The 22569-nt window shown below is 42.2% G+C and overlaps 2 protein-coding genes across 4 annotated transcripts in view; one reads left to right on the top strand and one right to left on the bottom strand.

Moving 5' to 3' along the window:
- LOC143906504 (sodium/potassium/calcium exchanger 4) overlaps window positions 1-22569 on the bottom strand; it is a 52886-nt gene that overhangs the window by 20779 nt on the left and 9538 nt on the right. The gene's annotated exons all lie outside the window — the stretch shown is intronic.
- Hk (potassium voltage-gated channel subfamily A regulatory beta subunit hyperkinetic) lies at window positions 567-21436 on the top strand. Of its 3 annotated transcripts, none has more exons than XM_077423062.1 (10): window positions 1288-1882; window positions 4632-4761; window positions 7576-7829; window positions 9933-10146; window positions 12234-12361; window positions 13967-14173; window positions 14520-14617; window positions 14903-14959; window positions 15885-16091; window positions 17214-21436. In XM_077423062.1, exons 1-10 carry the CDS (start codon window positions 1846-1848, stop codon window positions 17313-17315), a joined length of 1434 nt encoding a protein of 477 aa, XP_077279188.1. In that variant the 5' UTR covers window positions 1288-1845; the 3' UTR covers window positions 17316-21436. The 3 variants fall into 3 exon arrangements, with proteins under 3 accessions (XP_077279358.1, XP_077279188.1, XP_077279273.1); XM_077423147.1 differs by lacking the exon at window positions 1288-1882 and adding an exon at window positions 3219-3237; XM_077423232.1 differs by lacking the exons at window positions 1288-1882; window positions 4632-4761 and adding an exon at window positions 567-1163.

The raw sequence follows: 22569 nt of genomic DNA, 5'->3' as shown, positions 1-22569 counted from the left end.
AGAGGAATATTATGGTATGATATATGAATATACGAAATAAGCTGCGAGAGAACACTTGGAATTTTCGCACGAAAATCGGCAACGCGAAAAAAAGAAACGCGTAATTTTTTTAAAATAATTGTTCGCTCCGTGACGTGAAACATTTCGATCGACTGACCTCTGGAATCGGACGATATTTAAATCGATTACGCTTATAAGCCGATATTTATATCTTTCCGGAATTATATATTTACATTTAATGATTAAAATGACACGATTTTATTTCCCGTTCGTTTTCGAGATGTACTACAATATTCTTACGTCTGCATGGAAAATCGTTCCGAAAGCGTGATCCGATAATACATCGCGGCAATGCCAACGTTGCTTTTAAAAAATTAAGTACATCGACGACAAATTGGTTTACTGGGGATCCGAGACGCTTCTGGAAACAAATAAATTTCTTTGCATATAATATTGCGGTTCCGCGAGAGACGAAACTTTTACACGCAGAACTCGGGTCAATTTCGCATGGGCTTTACTTTCAGAATTTTCAAGCGGTTACAAAGTTTGCAAAGATATCCTAGGCGCCCATAAATCTCGACCCGCTATTTCAGTTAAAGCTCTCTGTGGACATTGGCGAGCGTGGAACCTGACACCCTAGGCTCCGACATTCACGAAGACATTAGCGCGGAGGATAAATAAACGCGAGATTTACGTCACGTATATGTCACCCTATGTGCCCCGGCGACGGCGGCTCTCTTCCTCGCGATACATCCGCTTTCGGAGCTTCGATTCGCCGCGCGCTGGTCGAAGCGTAAAATCGAACGTGGGACGGAGAGACGACTCAATAAAGAAATCGCTCTCGTCGCGCTGGTCATCCTCTACGGAGATATCGGGACGCAAATTTTATTTAAAGTCCACGCAGATATATACGCCATTCCCCGCTCGTGCACGTTCGAGGGTTCCTGAAAATTCGGGCCTTGGCACTGATTCAACCGACCGAGTTTGCTAAGCGCGCGTCTGGCTCCTCATCTCGCGGGACCCGCCAATGTTACGAGAAGATACGCGAAGTCGGACGGGACGGGACGTTGGTAACGCGCCGCGACCGGCATAAATTATTAAGCTATATATATTTCCAACTCCGTTTCTGCGACATCCGTTCTCGCTCGCCGGCCCACTCGCAGGTACGTATATGCGATTTTTCTGTTGCGTGTCAAAAACGGGGGTGGTGGGGGGATTACCACGAGTGTTGGAGACACTCCCGCGCTCGTGCGACACGCGCGGCTTCCGAATCCGTCGTCGTCCGTGTGGAGCAAACGCGGCACGGCTGACGGCGGAAAGGCCGAAATCGCGCTAAAAGCGTTATACCGTGTCGCGTCGATCCGTCCGAGCTTCTCCTACGCTTCTCGCGTGTCGCCTCGAATGTCGAGCCTCGTATCTCATATCTCATAATTCTCTCCTCGACATACGCGCGTCGAGATTCGGAGATTATATACGCGTCAGTTTAACAACGGTTGCGCGTGTATCTCGCGACCAGTGTCGTCGAGGCAAAGCGGGTCTCTTTCCGGCAACGCGTGCATATGCACCAACACCCGAGCTATCGAGCTTCGCTCGATGTGGTATTGTCAGTCTCTGTGTCTGTCCCTGTTCTCGAGGGGAGGCTTCGAAAACTGCGAGATATGTACTACGTTTACGCGAGCGTTACTTCTGTAGTAACTTACGATACGTCCTTCGCGTAAACGGGATTTTGTAGTAACTTACGATAATTTACTCCGCGTAAACGAGTGATATATCGTAAATTACTACGGAAGTAACGCTCGCGTAAACGTAGTATCTTCTGGTCGCGGTATACATTCGCATAGGCATATGTGCGCGTTCCCTGTGGGTGTAAGGTGTAATTTAGGTACAAACTGCGGCGGCGGAGGAGAAGGAGGCGGAGGAGGAGGAGGAGGGTGGGAGGGAGTGGGAGGGGTCAGTTGCGTGTCGGCGCGGCCGGCGCGGCGGATCTGCAATGCGGCGTTGCCGTTGAGACCGTTGATTCACAAAACCCTTCTTCCTACACCGATTATACCTCCGTTTGTGTGCGTGCTCGTGTATGCGCGATTGTGTCGGGATGTGTCCGCGCGCGCACAAAGAGCGACGCGGGGAGGGATAGCGCGGAACATATAGCGGGTTACATATACACGCGTCTCGCCGTCGTCAAATATTTTCTTCTTTCGGAGATGGTTTTTGTGAATAAAATCTCGAGTTGTAGAGTCCAACGATGCTCTCTTGCTTGCGCGCGCGCGCGCGCGTTCTATATTAATCTATTTACATCAAGAAGACGGCAATTGAATTGTAACATTATTTGCGAAACTGAAATTGTATTAGAATCACCTTTCGGCTATTTCTTTCGTTTGTACCGCTACTGTGTGTACAATAAAATTTTTAGAACATCTCTGTCCATTCATAATAATCATAATTGCCGATGATATCCCGAGATTCGTTCGTTACTGTGACGGAAAGAGGAAAGATGGGAACTTTCCGAAAGTTTCCCGTGATTTGAAGGAAGACACCGGGACGCTTGTTCGCCCAATACGCGCGATGCGGAAGGCGGAATAATGCTCGATGGAACAATGCCGCGGAGCCGTGCGGCGAATCGCGTGAAATCTTCCCGTTTCGAAATCTTCGACTCGATATGACGATCACTTCAGTTTCGTAAAACGACGTGCGAAGAATCAAAAGAAATCTCTCTATCCCTTTCTCTTTTATATCTCTCTTCATTCTCACGTCAATCCGAATTCTTATTCAAGGTCGCGCTCGGCGCTAGCTCGATTTATCGGAATTTGGACCGTTCGATGAATCGCGCGCGTGAAAAATCGCACGAATCTCAGCCGCCTTCACGCCGGCGCCGCGGCTTTCCACGGCTTTCCACATGCAATAACGATCATTTTACCTTACGGCCGACGGCCGTGCCGCATGGTCGAGGTCGAACGACACCGGCGGGGGGGGGGGAGGGGCTGTAGGGGATTCGCACGGCGCCCAGCGCCCATACCATATGACTCGTGCCGCCTCGTGCGCCTTCCGCGACAAATTTCGCGTTTTTACTGTTTTTAGCGCGAGACGCGGAGAGGAGGCGCGCGCGCGCGCGGACGCACGCACGCAGCGAGGAGGCGAAGGGTCGCGTCGCGCGCAGCCACCATCGTGGCGGGGCGACGGGGATCGGAGAGGGTTGCACGGGGGTTGCATCGCGATCCGCCGCCGCCGAAGAGGAGAAAGGTGGGAATCGGCAGCGGGTGTCGAGCGGTGTGCGCGGAGTGTTGCCTACGTGCGGGGAGCACGACACTCGCCGTCTCTTTCTCTCTCTCTCACTCTCTTTCTATCTTTCTCTCTTTCTTTTTCTCACTCCCTTTCTCTCTCTCTCTCTCTCTCCCCTTTTTTCCCCCTCATTCTCGCACAATTTCTCTCCTCCATTTTTACCGATGTTCCGTTCGAGATTTGTGTGTGTTCCTTTATGAAGGCTCGTTATTGCCGCGCCGCGCCGCGCCGTACGATCGTCCCGCGACAAGCGGCGCGCACTTATGCCCGCGTCCGACCCGCGGCCGGCCGATAATGCCCGTTATCGTCGCCGCGCGACGAGTTACGTGACCCGCGACACGCCGCGCGTTACGGGAGTCTACGTCCGCGGGCACGGCGACGGGCACCGGCGACCGAGTAGCACTACCGGTCCCCGTGACGTTGCGACCGTGGGGTGACGGCCGATGATGATGGATCGTAACGCGAAACTGTAGCCCCCCTGCCCGCGCAGTTGGCGAGATCGTCGCGATCGCACCGCACCGGGGCATCCTCGATATATCATATACCCTCCCCGGCATTGGCGGCACGACGGCCGAGGCTCGGCAGTGGATCGCGGGGGATCGTGTCCACGTATCCTCTCTCTCCAGCTTCATATCGTCGACCATATACTCAGCCCACGTCTCTCGCGAGACGTTTCGATCTGATCCGCGGAGATCCGCGGAATCGGAGGGACCGCGAAGAAACCGCTTGTGGTGTCCCCCGCACTCCCCCCCGCTGTCCCCCTGCCCCTGAACGAGAGAGCGCGGATTGTGCCGACCGCGCTGAAGCGCGAGAAACTCTGTGAAGTTTAACGCCGTTCAAAAGTGCTGCCTGAAAAGCGTGATTTGATAACCGACGACCCGGGGGAGGGGGGAGGAAGAGAGAAAATTTAATCAGTGCCTATATATCACGCATCGTACGTGCAACAATCGCGAGATTGATTCGAATCGACCCGATCGATCTTAAGCCTGTACATATACGCGCGATTTTGGAATAAGTATACGATTGCGATGCACGACGTTCTTCGCCACGCGTCGAAGATCGCACTGTCCAAGTCCGAGTGTCGAAGCGAAGGGAACGGGCGCGGAACGAGCGGCGGCGAGACGGAGGAGACCGCTCGGTAAAAAGCGCGCACACACCAGGAGAGTCTCGAGGCTCGAGGTATCTCGATAAGGCACATATCTCGGGTCATGATCGCCGCATTAGGAGTCGAGTAACGCGTGTACCGTGCCCGCGCCGCGATATCGGCCTGCTCCCTCCGCGTGCGTCCTCCCTCCCTTCCTCCCTTGGAGAGCGTCTCTCCGATTCGGACTCTGAAAAAAACGTTCCACGAGCAGCGGCGATGTCGCGATTAATGCTGTGTAACCTTGGCAATACCTCGGCGGCGGGAAATGACACGAACAACAACGCGAACACGAACAGCAGTATGGAGGACGACGATTCTTATCCACTGCCTACGATTTATCGGTACGTATATGTTAACGGCGAACGCCGTCGGAGTACAGTCGGAGTCCACGACTCCGCGCTCGTCGCCGAATGTCGCGTCCACAGCCGCTGGTTCGCGACAGGAACGAAAAAGCAAACCATGGGCCTGCAGGAGGTCGATTGGTGTAGCTTGCGAGGTGAAATCTATGAGAGTGAACAGATTTCGACGAATGAAATTGTATAGATACTCTATAACGGGTTTCCTCACTGTTGTAATTTTCACCTCGTTTCCAGATACACGATCGACCCCCTGCTGAATGCTGAACGAACGATGTTACGGCGACGTGGGATACCCTGCGAAATATCGTGCGGGTTTCGATTAAAGTGGCCCTACCCGAAGAACCCTCTCCCTTAATTTCGCGCGGCACACGCGAGAAACGAATAATTTCACAATAAAGATTTTTTTATTCTCGACCCAACCGATCACGTTTGTTAATTATAATCGTCACGACGCGACGCGACGTTTTTCGAACCATATGGGTCTTGGCCTTTCTCGATCGATATGTAACTTTCGACGCTGACAAATATCCTTTTTAAAATCAATGTAAAGAATTTCAATTTCAACCCTTCTCTCGAATCTGACGGATTCGAGGAGGCTTTTATCTCCGATAAAATAGTGTTCCGGCTCGAGATACCGGGGATGTATCGATCACAAGAATTTATTACATGTAACTTCAATCCACGCGCGATTAATAAGCTGAAGATTCCCAGAGAATTAAAACGCCCCCGTCCGCCCACGCGTTAATTTTTCATCCCTGTTGTTCAATTGCTTTCCCAAACAAATCGCATGAGCCCACTATACATTCCGTTTCCGCTTAATGGCTATTACATCGATCGAATCGCCGTTCCACGACTCGCTCCAACAAGCGGATTACCAAGAATATTTCGGCTTTAATTATTAAACGCGGCTAATCCACAAAGTAATCGCGTCTAGGTGTACTGTCGGGGCAAAGTGATCGGTGTACGCGATACACCGCGGGCACTCGAGCGAGAAGCGATATTCCCCGACCCGAGACCTATCGCCTCTCCTCCTCCCCCCATCCCACGCTCTCCTTCGTCCCTTGCGCGCCGGTGACCCACATCGCGGTGGCGGACTCGCAGTGGGTAGTTTTAGCTTTTAAAGGGGCACAGACGTAGCGCGCGCGCGCGCGCCCGTCTCCGACGTTCCCAGATGTTCTTGGAACGTTGCGCTCGCGAACGATCGACCGATCGAGCTCGAGGCTCGAGGGAAATTCAAACGTCGAGTAACTCGACGAGGATGTGCCACCGACGACGAACGTCCGCGTCGGTGTCTGATGACGCTCGATTGCCCCCGCACCCCCTCGTTTTCCTCAACTCGAGCGAGCTGCGAGAGCACTGGGGTGTGTTAGCTTACTTAGACTTGGTTGCACCAACGTCACTTGTAGGCTAACTTTGGCCGCGATAAGTTTCTCTTCTCCGGGTTTATGTCGTGTGTATAAAGCTGTAATCTGAGACGGGAAGAGAAAAGAGAGAAAGAGAACAAATCGCTGAACCGGGACTTACTTAATATAATATACGCGTTATTGATGTAATAGAGTTTTACGCGAAAGACTGAGACATAAAACAATATGCTAACAGACGGAGACATTTTAGATCAAAATTTAATAAATCATAAAATTACGTACGCCTCAAAATATTTGAATTACACGGACGAGTAACGCGTTTCAACATCGGCCACCACGCTCACGACTGATGTCTGCACATTATCTCAATTATTCATGTTTGAATTTTGGCCAAGTTGGTGCGCGGACAGCCGAGAAGGTCGACCGGCCGGACGATTCTTGTCTGCGACCGTAGTATTAAGCTGGCAATTAATCAACTTTTATAATCGTTACATATTTAGTATTTTCGTACTAAGTTACAACGTGTTAATATTAAATGCTTACGTTTTCGCACTCGATAAGAAAACAACTGAGATTAATATATTAATATGAATAAAAGATCGCTAATGAGCTTCGCGTTCTCTTGTGACAAATTTCATTGGATCTGCAGGACAAATGAATTCTAATCCTCATTCGGATTAAGACTTAAAAATCTTTCCAAGCAGTGCTCACTTAATATTAGTCAGAAATATCGAAAATCTTTGAAAACCAAAGTCCGATAATAAACACGTGTAACACAGTTACAAGACAAAGTAGTATATAATATTATTAATAATACGGGAGCAACTGAAGCAATCGTTGATTGCCAACGGAAGGCTGAACTAAAATATGCGACAATTGTCTTATCAACAACACTCTATGGTACGGAATTGTTTAATAAATATAAAATTACTTAACATCTATGTTCGGCAACTCGTGTTGGCTCGAGTTCCATTTGTAAGAATTGTTCATAAACGAATCGATTATCGTTTTTATTTAATTCTAGACGTTATCTAAGTAATTATTTAAGTTTGAAAATTGCTAAGTTCCAGCGAGAGATGGATTCTCGCTATACGATGTAGACTACGAAACCTTGCGATTTAATCAGTTTCTCAATTCGCGTTCGTTTCATCAGCAAACATTTAACTCGATATTAAATTATCGAGGCATATCCAACATTACATTTCGAAGTGAGAAAATTGAGAGAAAAGACTTTTAAAAAACGAGAAAACCCCAGCGAGAGACAGATAGTAATCGCAGCCTCGGTTGCGAAGTGTCTAAGAGAGAATCTTTGACCGGGCATCCGGGGTCCTCTCGAGACGTCCCAATCGACCGATATAGTTATACGGGATGCACGGCACGGCGACGTATATCGACATCGATACGCGATAACTCTTGCACCTTGTATGCGCAGCTGCCGTGCACCCATAGCAAGTTTGGATTGCATGGAAGAGTTCAACGGCGGCGGCGTCGGAGGCGGCGGTGGCGGCGGCGGCGGTGGCGGCGGCGTAGACTCGGGCGTGCACTGCAGCAACACGACCGGAACGAAAGAACAACTACTAACTAGCTGCATTGCCGCACAAGCGCAACGTTTGCAGCATCCCTCGCCAGGTATTCGCTACCGCAACTTGGGCAAAAGCGGTCTACGTGTTTCCAATGTTGGATTAGGTACGCTGAATGTATTTCCCACTTATCTCTCCCAGAGAGTCGTCTCCTCCGCGATCTCGTGAACGCTTTCCTCCCTTCGAAGACGATATATCACCCTTGGATACCTCTACCTCGTTTCTCCTGCGGTCGTACTCGCGCGATACTATACCCACGACCGAATCGATCCCGCGGAAGCGCATGGTTCCGCGTCTCACCGGTTATCTCGAATTTTTATCACTCGCGGTCACATCGCCGAACGTCGGGGATTTCACGTTTTCATTATTTATTTCGCAACGTTTCTGCTCTCCCGGCCGGACATACGGTTTCGCCGCGGATGCGGATATATACAATATGTACGATACACTATGACCTATAGCTGATCGTTTGTGCTCGATAGCTCGACCAGTACACGCAATTCACATGACTTGCCTACGCAAATATATTGTACACATGTAATCGCTGCACATCATGTGATTCAAGAATAAACGCTTCAAATTATTCATTTTTCTACCGTTGCGTCCGTCCACTTATAATTTTTTATAGACATTTTCTTCAAAATTTAAAAGAAGTGCTACAATATATATTTTTCTACATTAAAAGCTACGTCATTTTTCTCTTTTACAAAAAAAAGAAATGTTTATGTAACAATAAAATTACGTAATGTTATAAAAACAAATTTAGACTAACAAGTTTTAAAAGGATAATCCTTTAAAAGGATTCGTCTGTGCTCACATTAGTATAGAAACAAAAACGTGAACGAAATCTCACACTCTTTTTTGTACATTTCACAAATGTACATTAATTTTTTACAGCAAAAAAGAGCTTATTTTCACGATGTTACTTTGTTGTTCTAGTTTCATAAATTATTCCACGACCGTTCTCACTTGTTGTTTCTCACAATCAGTAAAACTACATATTAGCGGCGACCTCATTGATTTCAATGACCTTGGTATATATCGTCTACCAACTTGCAAAAGAGTTTACCTCATCGTTCGTTACTTATTAAAAAATTATTAACAAATGAAATGAACCATATACACAAACATATGTTGAATATTATAATTTATGCTTTATAAATGCTAATATAAATTCTATGTTATTTGAATATATTACACATATTTAAGTAAATGCTTGGGCCGTTCCTTCTCTCACATCGAAAAAATTCCAACTTAATCCAAATCTATTTCTGATTTGAAATTAAAATTAGATTTGGGTTAGATTAGCATTTTTTCAGAATAGCAGAAGGACGGAAAACGTGAACGAATGCGCGCGCTATTTTCAATATTGCGAAGATACGGATACATATTTTAAAAATAAATAATCGTATTTAATTTATTTCAAAATTGTCTCTTTTATTTTCTAATATAAAGTCGAAAGTTTAAAGGGAGAGAAATGTACATTGCCTCACGTTTGAAATATCGAAAAGAGTGACTACATTGATATTAATAACTGTTTGATAGATAACGAGCGACGGCTAAAATTTTTTGAGTACTGTTCAGAGCTAAAGTCTTTGATAATATGTCATAATCATTCAAATCGATAAAATTTCCCTTAACATATCATTTTATCCGTTTCTCATATAGTTGTTTCTCAGCCGTTGTCTTTCAATGTAAAGCAAAAGTTTCTTTTGCGACATTCTTGCACCAGCAAGGCAGGCCGGATATCCTTGAAACGTGAATCTAGAACAATTTGCTAGTAGGGTACGTGGCGTAGAATTAGACTTAACAAACTTTAAAGACTCAAGAAATGAGTTTGGACGGCTGAGCTGGCAACACGAAACTCCGTAGTTTAAGCTTAATTCATAATTGACAACGGTAATTTGACGACTTATCGCTATAATCGTTATATATACTACGATTATCATTATTCTTATCCTTCGATGTGATGAAAAAAGCGCGGTAATAATACTGTCATTTCTTGCGGGCCTACGAGTCTATTTTCCGTGCTGGCCTTGCGCCAGTGTCTTATCTTCCGGTGGAATAACGTTTTATTTTGAGATAGACGAGTTCGAATGTGCCGATAACTGTTAAAGCTCGGGCAACCCTGACGGTTATTGCGACCGGAAGACAAAGTGCGCGCGGCAGGTCGCGCCGATGTCGCTTGATTTGCTTTTACGGGACGCAGGAACGTGGACCACCTTCGGCGTGGGCGGCTGCGGCAGCGAGGAGACCGCGGAGGCCGTCGTGGCCCTCGCCTACGATAGCGGGATTAATGTGTTCGACCTGAGCGAGGCGCACAGCGGTCACCGCGCCGAGATCCAGTTCGGCCGTATCCTGCTGAGGCGCGCCTGGAACCGTTCCAGCTACGTCGTCACGACGAAAATTTACTGGAACACCAAGTGAGTAGAGCGCGCCCGTTCAGGTGTTTGTCGCGCGTGTCTCGGTGTCATTGATGGCGTTCGTCCGCCCGTCATCGTCGTCGTCGTCGTCATTGATGGTGGTGTTTAGCGAGCATTGATGATATATAGTGGAGCTGGTAGTGGCTCTCGACGTGCTCTCGGTGGCTCTCGATGTTGTAACGCTACTGCACGCGAAAGCGCGGTCTTTTTCCTTTCCTTTTCTTTCTTCTACTTTCTTCTCCTTTCTTTCTTTTCTTATCTTATCTTATCTTATCTTATCTTTCTTTCTTTCTTTCTTTAGACGTGTGTGCTTCTCGATCGATGGCTTCAGTGTAATCGAACTTACTCGCCCATCGGCCTGCGTGCGAACTTTATCCTTCGCGTGCCCTCGCCGGCCGGAGATGATCAGTCGAATCGACATCGATTCGGTGAATGGTCGATGTCGAATACCGGTTGACATTTTTGACGCAACTTTGACTTTAACGCAAGTGTTTTTACGTTAATTAAGCGATTGCGAATATTTCTATAGATTTGTATTGTCTTTCGGCCAATTCCACATCGAATATACAATATATATCTACCTACACTGAGAAAAATAATTATTTTTTTCAAAAAAAATTTTGTTGATTTAATAAAACCGGAAGATTGTATGTTGCCAAGCAGATGATTTGATTGGCTTAACAAAATATTTGTACAAAATATTTTGTTCTTTTTGACTATTTTGTTTGTTGACTATATTGATTTGTTCTTTTTAACTAAATATTTTATACTATCAATTATACATAATATAACATTAACTAAATATTTCTTTAAATAAATTTACTATTTTTAAAAACGTTAATGTTCTTGGTTCAACAAAATTATTTTATTGAGTTAACAAAATTGATCATTAACTTAAAAAAAATGATTTTGTATACCATTTTCAGAATTCAATTATTTCATTTTGTTCAAATAATAGACGTGTACTTAATTCAATAAAATAAATAATTGGATTGTTTTGTTGATTCAACAAAATTTTTCCCTCAGTGTATTATACATATATATACCGTGCTTTTGATGTAGAATTGGCCGAAAAGAAATAGAAATCATTATAGAAATGTTCGCAATTGTTCAATTGACGCAAGAACAATTATGATGAGGTCGAAGATGACAAGAATATCAACCGTCAGCGTTCGACGTCGATTTATCGATGGACTAATCATTTCTGGCTGGGCTTATAATAGCGTATTCTGTGTACACTAAGCATGAGATGCTTAGACACTGTGCGTAATGCTTGTATACCAAACCGTAAGAGTAGAAAAATTGAAAAACCAAAAAATCACAACAAGGTTTTCTTTTTTAAATCTTAAAATCTTCGAAATGTTTCTTTTTCCTATGATTTCACAGTCATTATGAAATAAGGGAGACTATATATCTTAAAACCAATCCTCGGTTTCGAGCTCGCGGAGCTGAATTCTTTTCGCGTCGCGATAAAGAGAAACCTGCCAGTCATTAATAAACTCGAAGGTTACTGATACCTTATCACGTATCGTATTTGTCAATCATATATATACATCGCATGCCTGGTATCGATATAGATACGGAAAGAAAAGGACAGAAACCTTTCCTCAAGAACACTTTTTACGGGCGGAATTACGAAACGGCGGCGTGCCATCGATAAAATAATTAGTCGGTGAACGGTTGTGCTTCAGGTGTCCGTAAGATTACGCCGGATTTATTTTTAGGATTGTAGAACCCGATAGAGGGAGAACATATCGTGCTTAGAAGCGAATCTCGATGCGAAACGGCCTCGTTTAATATCAAGTGGACGGCACGAATATGAGGCTTCTCTCGCCTTGACGCGTGGATCGATAACTAGGTTTCCCGTGCATCGGGCCGTCGTTATATATTCGCCGTTGTTGTTTTCGGTTCGTGTTCGATAACGCGCACCGTGTAACGAGGGAAAGCCGTAATGACAAGGAGACTCTGTCGTATATAACGCGTGCCGCCGCACATATTCCTCATCTGTCTCTTTATGATCCCAACTGCTATTTAATTCCGTTTGCAGCGCCTAATAAGATTGATAATATCTGCCTATTCTTGAATAGGACCGAGGGTCGCGGGCTATCGCGGAAACACATTATCGAGTCCGTGCAAGCTTCGCTCGTCAGGCTGCAACTGTCGTACATCGACATTGTCATGATCCACAAAGTCGATCCAATGTGTCCGATGGAAGGTAACTTTCCAAATTCCTCTTACGAGTAATATTCAGAGATTCGAATATCCTCTCTCTTTCTCTCTCTTTCTCTCTTCCTTTCCTCGTCTCCATTCCATCGTTCAAACACTTTACCGGCACTTCACTGCACAAAAGCGTGCTACGATACTGTGATATATACTGTAATTTCCGACAATAACTTTTACATGAAGATGCCCGTCACGATAACGCACAATTTTTAGCATGAGTAGATAAAAAGAGACACGTTATTATTGTTTATGCTGTAGGAAGGCGAAGAGAGATGATTATTTAATGAGAAGAGAACTTCTCTCTTATCGAGAAGTTGACATTAAGATTAGAAAAAAAAAATTATCGTGTTATCAGAGTTCAGAGTGCTGCTTTTTCATCCTTTATTAGATTTGTTACGCTTTTAATATTTGTTTCAATTACTTCCAGATAACTGACCTTCTCAATAATCTTTATTTAATTTTAATTAAAAAAAAATTCACGATCGATTACTATTGTAAATAGTTGATGATTTTCATTAGACTTTCTATTAATTTCAATATTAAGAGCTTAAACCATCTCATTTTTCATCAATATTATAATAATCGATTCGAAAGTAGTTTCCCATTTAGAATATTCATTTTGCAGTAAATTTTGCTTTCTTTGGATAAAGGTAAAATTTATTTATCACGGTCGCGTCGTGCAAGTTAAATATAAAACTCTTCAAGCTATAAAAAGAAATCATTAACTTATATTACGTGCGATGGATTGATATTTTAAGATATATTATTATTTCATATTCAAGAGACACGGATCCATCGAGTAGTGTTATGCAATGCATTTATTATATAGAATGAGAATAGCTACTTTATAATTATAAAATATAATTATAAAAATATTGACACACTTTTTATCGGTATTGACTCAAATTTCAATGATTCATTTAGTTTCAGACATTTTGCATGACGCAATACAATTTCTTAAAAGACAAACGATCTTCTTAGTCCATGACAAAACTTGAAGAAACTATAATAACGAAGTTACAAAGAATCTCCACTATGGTGACGATTTGATGTTTGGCAGTTGCATTGTGCCGTAATAGTTACCGTATGCTTTTTTCTATATTCGGTACTTTTATAGCGAAAATGGGAAGTCATTGTTGCAAAAGCACATGTATTCTACATGCTATATGTACATATAATATATATACAATATATATGTATTTGTGTATATATATATATATATATATATATATATATATATATATATGTATATAATAATATGCATATATATTTATATATATATTTTTATATTTATTTTCTTGTTGTGCAAATAAACGTCTTGTGTTTACGTATCACGTTAATGTATGCTTTATATTATGCGAAAAATGTATGCAAGAGAACTATCTATATTCTATAGCTATATTTTACCTTTATCCTCACACGCTTTGAAACACACTTCCGCTCTCTTGTTTTCTTAATAGATGTTATCTCACCGTAAAATAGAGATTTATCGCACCGATCTCGCATCATCATTTATCCATGTACCTGGCCATTTTGTCGCGATAACAAAAGTTTGTGTCCTTTGTATCTCACGTATTCGCGTAATCTTACATTTCAGAAATTGTTCGCGCGATGAATTATGTTATAAGTAAAGGTTGGGTGATGTACTGGGGTACATCGCGATGGTCACCCGTGGAGATTATGGAAGCCTATACGAATTGTCGGCAATTTAATTGCGTGACGCCGATCGTCGAGCAAGCGGAGTATCATCTGTTTTATAGAGAGAAACCCGAACTCTATATGCCAGAATTATATAGCAAAATTGGTAATTAATCCGCACTATCTCTATTTTTAACACATTGATTGCCAAGTTAACTCATATTTGGTGATTTATAGACAAACATCAGCTATATTCGGTTTTTTGGCGAGGAAAACAAAAATTGCATTGTAGTGAGTTTTGATAAAGAAAAATATATACACACACAATAATTAAGTATATAGCATATTAAAATAACGTGCTGATATGAAAATATCGGAGATAAAGTTACTTATAATTGTACAATTGTGGCAATCAGTGTGTTAATAGCATATATGATATCGTGAAATATATATCGTAGAAATTTTTAACACGATATTTTAATCGACAAATTCGATCAATAATTTTTTTACAGGGGTTGGTTTAATGGCATGGTCTACTGTCACCATAGGGATGGTCTCTTCGAAGCCGGAAGATTGCGGAGTATCGTTCCTCTCGAGATCGTCTTATAAAGTAAGTATTTAAAATATGTATAATTATTTTTAATATTTATTTGATGAACGAAATTTATTTTATTCTTTATCGAAGAAACGTTTACATATAAATCACTGTTATGTTATTTTTTTTATGCTATTATATATTCCGCGAGAAATATATAATTATATTATTTTAATAAATTAAAAAACTAAATAAGATTGTCACAAAAATATAGCAAGCCATTAAAAAAAAGAACCAAAACGAAAAGTATCTATAAATCGAAAATGATATCGAAACAAAGAATAATCTTTATGATTTCAGAACAAATACTCCTCATTCAGTTGGACGGAGGATGAAACTCAATCTTTGTATAAAGAGGTATGCGAGTAATATATTTATAGAAACAACACGTTTACGCATAAAAAAATAGTCGCAAACATCATTAACCCTTAACTAGCACACGTCCGCGATCGAATGTTGTCTGCACACGGAGTGTTGTACCTACACTTTGAACGTTGGGTAGGGCGAAGTAGAGGATCTCCAATAGACTTGAAAAAAATCAAGTACATGCATTAAACACTGGAAAATGATACCCATTAGCCTAAACTATGAAATTTTTAGTTTTGAGGCATCAAAAAAATTTTTGAAATAAATTTGTTATGAAAAAAAATTATTATTAATTAATTTTATGCGAAATTCATAGATTAACCGACCGAGAAAGATGCCTAAACTTGACGAAATTTGTTTTGGGATGTTTAACTAACACCCCGCGTGCTAGTTAAGGGTTAAAGATAAACATATTTTGTCTATACACGGAAAGAACGGTTTTGTCCAAGTATCGACAAATTTAACTAGATACAGATGTGAAAATAAATTTGGTGGATCATCAAAATAATTATGTAAAACGTTCAAGCATGATGATAATGTTGCAACAAGCTTTTTCTCTCAAGCAACCAGCTTGAGCGTCTGACACAATTATTTTGAGAAAGATGGTCCAACAAAATTAGTTTTAGAATTGTATCTAGCTAAACTTTTAGATACCTCAACAAAACCATATATTTATTTTCCTATATTTATTCTTTCCATATATTTATTCTGATTGTGAGATTTAAAAATCTATCGATTACGGTACATTAATTTATTGTTATTTCTAATAACAATAAGCAAAGTGCAAGGCTATTACTCTCGCATTGTCTTTGAATGATAATTTTACAAAAAGTGTCACAATGATGCGGAGACACGATTCGTGAACTGTGCACTTGTTCTTTTAAGCGCGCTAATGATTATTATTTTTGCGACGCAGGAGTACGCATGGAAAGACAAATCTGCAGACGAGGAGACTCGGAAATACTCGGACAAATTGCGGGACGTATACGCTCTTGCCGAAAGACTGGGGTGCTCTTTCGGGCAATTGGCCATCGCGTGGTCTTTAAAGAATGAAAGTGTTCAGTGCCTTCTGCTCGGTGCATCCAATATAGATCAATTGTATGAGAGTCTCCAAAGCTTACAGGTAACGATCAAGCTGTTTGTCTCTCGCGGAAGATTGTTTGCCCCATGCTATATTTGAGACGATATATCGCGTAAGATTAAATGACGTACTTGTAGTTTTCCTACAGATAACGTAATGTCGAAAGTCGTACATAAATAGTTTCGCTTATCGATAAATTTTAACTGATTTCATTGTCCTTGCTTGTTTTGAATGGCGTAGCGTAAACGAATGAAGGTTTTAAAATGTCCTCCTTCGATTAGAGAGTGATCGAATACTTTTAACTCTTTGCGGTCGTAATACTTTTTAGCATGTATCCCGTTGATCGGAATTATTTTCATTTGCACCACGGGAGACACAGGCTCAATTATTGGTAAAAAAAAAAACTATAAACTTAATTTTACCGATATTTTTTATCATATTTTTATCATTATCACTACTCACAATTAGATATATCCTCAATTTCACTGCGCTCTTGCCGTCTTGTTTTTTTTTAACCATTTCAAGGGATAACAATTTGCAAAATATTACAACAAAAATATGTATAATAATAATAAAGATATAATATGAATAATAATAACAGAACATTAATGTCAAAACTAAAACTTTCTCTACGAGAATCTTTCTATTTCCCGTTGTGCATTCACCAGAGAACTAACTCCTTTTTATGCTACGGATAAAGGATCTAAAATCTGACAGACATATCATGTTCATTTTATATAACGCATAAACGTGGGTGTAAAGTACTATAAGATAAACTGCATCGTGCTGAGCTGCCTAAATAAACGCCGTTCGTGTCGGGAATATATTTCAACTTACGACTAGAAAGTGCTTTGCCGGGAATATCCTGGTTTACGATTAGAAAGGTAAAAGTGCTTTGCCGGTAATATCCCGGACTTCGACCGTAAAGAGTTTAATTTTAAAATAAAGCTATAAAATTGGTACATTAATTGATAACGCGAAAAATAAAATAATTAAAAATCGAAAGTGTTGATCGATTTTATCGCCCTTTGTAAATCATACAAAATTATCGGTTTTTAATTCGTAATCTAGTATAAAATGTATTGATGAAGTAATTCCGTGCGATTAGAAAATATCAGGAATCGAATGTAGTGGCAAATAATAAAAAGAATTCCCGATTTCCAGCTTATCCCGAAATTGAACGCGAACATAATGAGCGAGATCGAGAGGATTCTTGACAACAAACCGTCCCGACCGCCGATGATATCCACTCTGGCGCTTAGATGACAATCGATGTGCCCCCACGGCAGCGGTGGGGGTTCCGTGGAAGAGGCGGGCAGTCCGAAGAGCGAGGGCGGCAACAGTCAGGATCAGGAGCAGACCAAGGAGGCGAACAACAAGATGCCGTTCTGCGAGATACAGTGAAACCGTACGCGCGGACGACGAACCGTCACATTGCTCCATATTGGTTGCCCGACACCGATCGCAACTTGGGTGGCCAAGGACCGACACGGATGCGACTCTCGTTTTCGCGTCCCCGCTTTTCATTTTGGTCGCGACCCGGTGCGGGTCGAATGCACACACGACCACGAGTCGACACGACAATATTTACAATTACGAAAGAAGTCCATCTCCGGAGGCTCGCCGCCCCTCGGCGACGGCGAGAGCATTCACTCTCGGGGCGGTACCCCCGCGTACTTCACGCACCGATTTGTATCTCTCGTACGTCACGCTCGTGGACACTCGTAGATACGTAGATGATAAACGCGACGCGTTTCATCGTAACGACCTCACCTGTCTCCGTTGACAGTGTCGCGCGCTTTCGCGAAAGCATCTCCGCGGGAACGGTCACACTTGTCCCCGATCACACCGAGCCGTAAATTTCTCTCTAATCTCCCTCTGTCAGGAGAGACTCTATCCCATCGGGGAAATTTCCATTCGCGATTCCAAGTGTTCATTATTCTTAGCGTTAATGATCCCATTTGCTACACTTGTAGTAAGTAATCAGGAATTCGGCAGTGTCGCGAGTCCATCGAACTACATTCTTTCTGCCATTCATTGGTCGAGTAAGAGCGATTTGCGGACAATTAAATTCGGACGATATAGCACGCACGTCGATTATCTAAAAAGTTTCGTCGTAGGTCGTAAGGATTTTATCAAGGATGATATGCTACGAGCAGCGCTGCGTTTTAAGTGCTCTACCAAATACTCTTCGTCCTTAACGCGATTAACATCAACTTCGACGTCTAATACGTATTTCTTTCAGCTACACGCTGTTGCGCTTGATTCTTCGCGTTTTATCCATCAATTTACCTCCGCTTCTCTTTCTCCATCTCTCCTTTTTCTAGTTTGTTTGAGGATCGAGATTGCGTTATATTAACAATAAGAGATACACGCGCGATACGCAGTATATGCGTAAGTTTTCCATAAAATAGCCACGGACTTTTTCGCTCTTACAAAGAATACTTCGCGCTTGTTTTCAGAATATAGGTACTGTATACTAAAGGACGCGAATGCAGTTGAAGAATAAATTATACAAAGAGTAATTGCGGAATAATCGATAGCTGACGATTCCGATAATCGAGTTCGATTTTAGTAGAACAAATTGAGACGAGCGATTCGTGAAAGTGAATCGGAACGACATTTTCAATTCAAAGTCTGATTCAGTCCCTGGACTGATTCTTTAGAGGTAATCAATTTCTTAGTGGCTACATTCGAAATATTTTCGCTAAATATCGCAAACTCGGTCGAATCCGACATATATAAATTCTGCAACATGACAGGTTTTACCGAGGAATCTTTGAAGAGCCGGATACTATGTACAAAAGATCTCTACTTCAGTAGACGACCATTTCTGTCAAGAGAACGTCTGTTTGTTTATCGCGCATGATAGTTTTTCGCTTCGCTTCGCCATAAAGTGAGATATATTTCTGAGGAAAGATTTATCTCGAAGAGAGAGGCAAGGTTTGTAATAATCTACGATTATACCTTTGTGCGCGGTATATCGTTGCCCCTGAGCAATATCCTTTCGACTCATCTTGCCTTTCCCTCATGCCAAAATGACGGAGGAGTCACCAGCGGATGCGATTCGTGCCAACCACACACAAGCGCCGTTTCGCCTATCACTCGGAACATTGCTCAAGTGTACGATCGTGAGAAAATTTCTCGCTTACGTAAAAATGGTATGAATCCGTATATCGAAATGTATACAAATCCAAAAGAATCGTACACACTCTGGGATGTGTAGAATCTACAGTTAATTTATTAAATTAGTTTCAACCAAAGGCTTCGAAAAAATCTTTTCTTTGAAATTATACTGTAACGATATTATTGACATTCCGCTTAATCGCGTCAACTCGATGATAAATGCCAAGTTTCTTAGGAATGTGCCATGCAATGTCGCATGCTGATGATAAATGCTCGCGGAAAAGGAAAATAAAGGGGGGGGGATATAATGAAAGCTGCCAGTACACTTTTATCGCGTCCGATGCGGTTTCTTCAAGCTAGACTTTCGTCCAACACGTGACATATGGTAACAGCGACGTAGGTCCCAGTGGAAATACTTGGAGGTGATAAAAAGGGGTGTCACGATGATAAATCAAAAACATAAAATATCGCGCACCAAGTATCGAGCGAATTATATAATATTCGCGTAGCAATATATGCTTACAAACACGATACGCAAAGTGCAAAAATTACGCGCGATCTCATCGGCGGGGAAAACATCGAGCGTCATCATTGCGCGGGTCATGGTATCGTCCGTTATTTTTTTTTTTACATTTCCGAATATTTATCAGTCGCACCGCAAACCGCCTGTACATGACGCATGCAAGAATCGCTCCTGTTGCCGACGCTAAAACCGTCGTTGTACGTCGCCTGCGATCGAAAGGAACGTCGAGAGCTATCAAAGATAAAGCCGTCCTCACGCGGTGCATCATTTTCGTGCCTTCTTCCTCTTATTTTGATCGATGCATTGTAGTATGCAGTCATCACACCGAAGCTGGTGAATCGGTTGCATTGTGACGCTCATAACGCGTAATGAAGAAGCGTCAACAAATTGGGATAGCCAAATCTGTTTGATAACAGATTTTGAAAGTGTCTACCAAAAATTTAATGACAGATTGACTGCAGAAACCGAGCAGAATCTGTCGATAATTTAAATGATGTATTCCATTAAAAAATTTACGAAATGACGAATTCTGTCTACAATTGTCAGATTGTATCAGCAAGCTCTGCCGTGGCGAAACACTTATAGTTTAATGCCTAGGATAATATATCGGATCTATTGTAATATCTGAGCAAATCTGCTGCCAATCCGTTGTCATACTGCGGGCAGTTTGCTTATTAAAAAGAAGTACAGTCAGTCATATAACTCTGTTGCCAACGTTTTAATCGATACATTCAAAGAAACGAGGCACGAGATAATGTACCGTACCAAACATACAGCAATCATGCGTGTCTCGCTCAATGCATGGAGGTGTCTAATGTCTACCTAAATGCGTCGGAACAGGCACAGCGACGTGCGAGCTAATTATGCAGGAAATTATACACCGTAGGATGGCTTAACGAGAATACGGCATTAATACCTGAAGCGTGCCTGAAAACGTGCGGAGAAAAACAGCGAGAGATCGACGACCGCTTATCGACATCACACATCACCGTAAAGCTGGACGCTAAACTATGTAATATTCGCGATTCGTGATTCGTGTAGTAATTTATTGAAAATTCGTTATTCGCGGACTTTCCGCACGCGAACAGTGTACTTTATCGTTACTAAGTACCGATTCGCGATGACGCGTTCTTTGATTTCGCCGAAAAACCGTTCCACTAACGAATTAGCGCGAATAACGAATCATGAATTTGAATTTGACAAATTTTCTCTCAACGCTATTCACGAATGTGCGAAAATACGCGGATAGTCTCGCGCCAGCTTTAATAAAGTAAAATAGCGCGACGGCAAGCAAATGAAATCGGACGTTCACTCAATCGTATATAAATATGATTTTAATACGCCATCAGCTGTTTATGGGGCAAATCTCTATAATATCGCACTTTACAGCCGCAAAAATCCGTCCTAATATTACAAATCGGGAAGGATGTATTTACACAGAAATTGTTTTTGATTAATTACAATTATTGCTTTGCATTGTTTCGTTATCGTAACTTTATAATGTTATATTATATTGCAGATCGAATGAGTTCAATTATATATATAAATCAAGAGCAGAGGGATTTCCCAACATGATTATTTGACAGATTTATATACATTCTCAATTATTTATGATATTTTAATACAAAGAAAACCTGCGCTTTAACTTTTGTGCAGTTTTTATATTTGTATTTTTATCCCCGCTTTATGTTACATTTATTTAATGTGCACCTTAATAAAGATTAACATTGCGATGGGAGGATGTCTGGATTAATATTAACATCTCGAACGGACACGATCGCGATAAAGATAAGGCTTCGCGATAATCCAGATAGGACAATTTCAAGATCGAGGGCGATACTGCCAAAGACCAGTTTTCGATATTGTTCGCTTTCTAATAATATAAATGAAACCTCTTTCTTATCACGCCAATCCTCGACAAGGACTTCTACCAATTACATCAATATCTTATCGATTCAATTTTTACGAATTAAATTACTGATTTAGTATATATCCATGAGAGATGAGTGTGCTAACGGTCAACCATGTTGATCGAAATACAAAGGACGAAGGACGTAATACATAATAAACGAACCGTGTGTTTCTTATGATCCTTTCGAGAATATCCGATTTTTACGCACTCTTAACTTTTACCGCAATGCGATTTATTCGATAATAGAAGAAAACGCGCGCAAATGTCACCGCGGCCTATTGCGCCTCTCCTCCAACGCCTACTTACTTATCTCGCCTATTTACTTGCCGTAAATAGGCACGTGTAGATCTTCGCTGACCGCGCCGCATAGGCAAGTCTGTCGTATCTTTATTAGTATACGATAGAGGAAGGGAAAGTATATACGCCGGCGACGTCATAGACAAGCAATATCCGAATCGACAAAGTAAAATTAATTAATTAATTAAAATATTTCTGACGCGCGCAGAGTCTTTCTAATATACCGAATGAAAACTAATAAAGTCGTCATGATATTTTGCCGCCCGATCGTCTCCGCGTTTTAAGAGCATGAAGTGGCCGAAACGCTAAATGCCTACCGCCTACCTAAAGGAGCTGATCCCATTGCTGATGCCCATTGCTAAGAGGATATCCTAATGGTCATTGGGCATATCCATCACGGTCACTAGCGACATCCTGGATGACCAAGGGGACCAATGCTGCGATGGGCATCTCGCGCTGAGCGCGCGTCTTCGGGATCTTAGGGACCATTGTTGTGACGATTGGCGTGTAACCCAATCGTCACTGAGCATGCGTCACTACCGATGATTCGAAAGCATTTTAATTGAGGAAAAAAGGGGGAGAAGGGCATGGGAAGGAAAAAGATGATTTAAAATCGTATAATTTCGTGCTCGTAAAATGCGGAGAAGATCGACATCAAAGAG

Source organism: Temnothorax americanus, unplaced genomic scaffold, assembly GCF_048541705.1.
Source record: "Temnothorax americanus isolate GAGA-0224 unplaced genomic scaffold, ASM4854170v1 Scaffold1, whole genome shotgun sequence".
In the NCBI taxonomy this organism is placed as follows: domain Eukaryota; kingdom Metazoa; phylum Arthropoda; class Insecta; order Hymenoptera; family Formicidae; genus Temnothorax; species Temnothorax americanus.
The sequence above is the reverse complement of the archived record's forward strand: the minus strand, read 5'-3'. Positions and strand labels throughout refer to the sequence as shown.

Coding starts and splice junctions, on each gene's coding strand:
- Hk (XM_077423062.1), top strand. CDS start 1,846: ATGTGCGCGTTCCCTGTGGGTGTAAGGTGTAATTTAG. Junction 4,762..7,575: donor CCACTGCCTACGATTTATCG/GTACGTATATGT, acceptor TTGTATGCGCAG/CTGCCGTGCACCCATAGCAA. Junction 14,174..14,519: donor AGAATTATATAGCAAAATTG/GTAATTAATCCG, acceptor ATTTTTTTACAG/GGGTTGGTTTAATGGCATGG.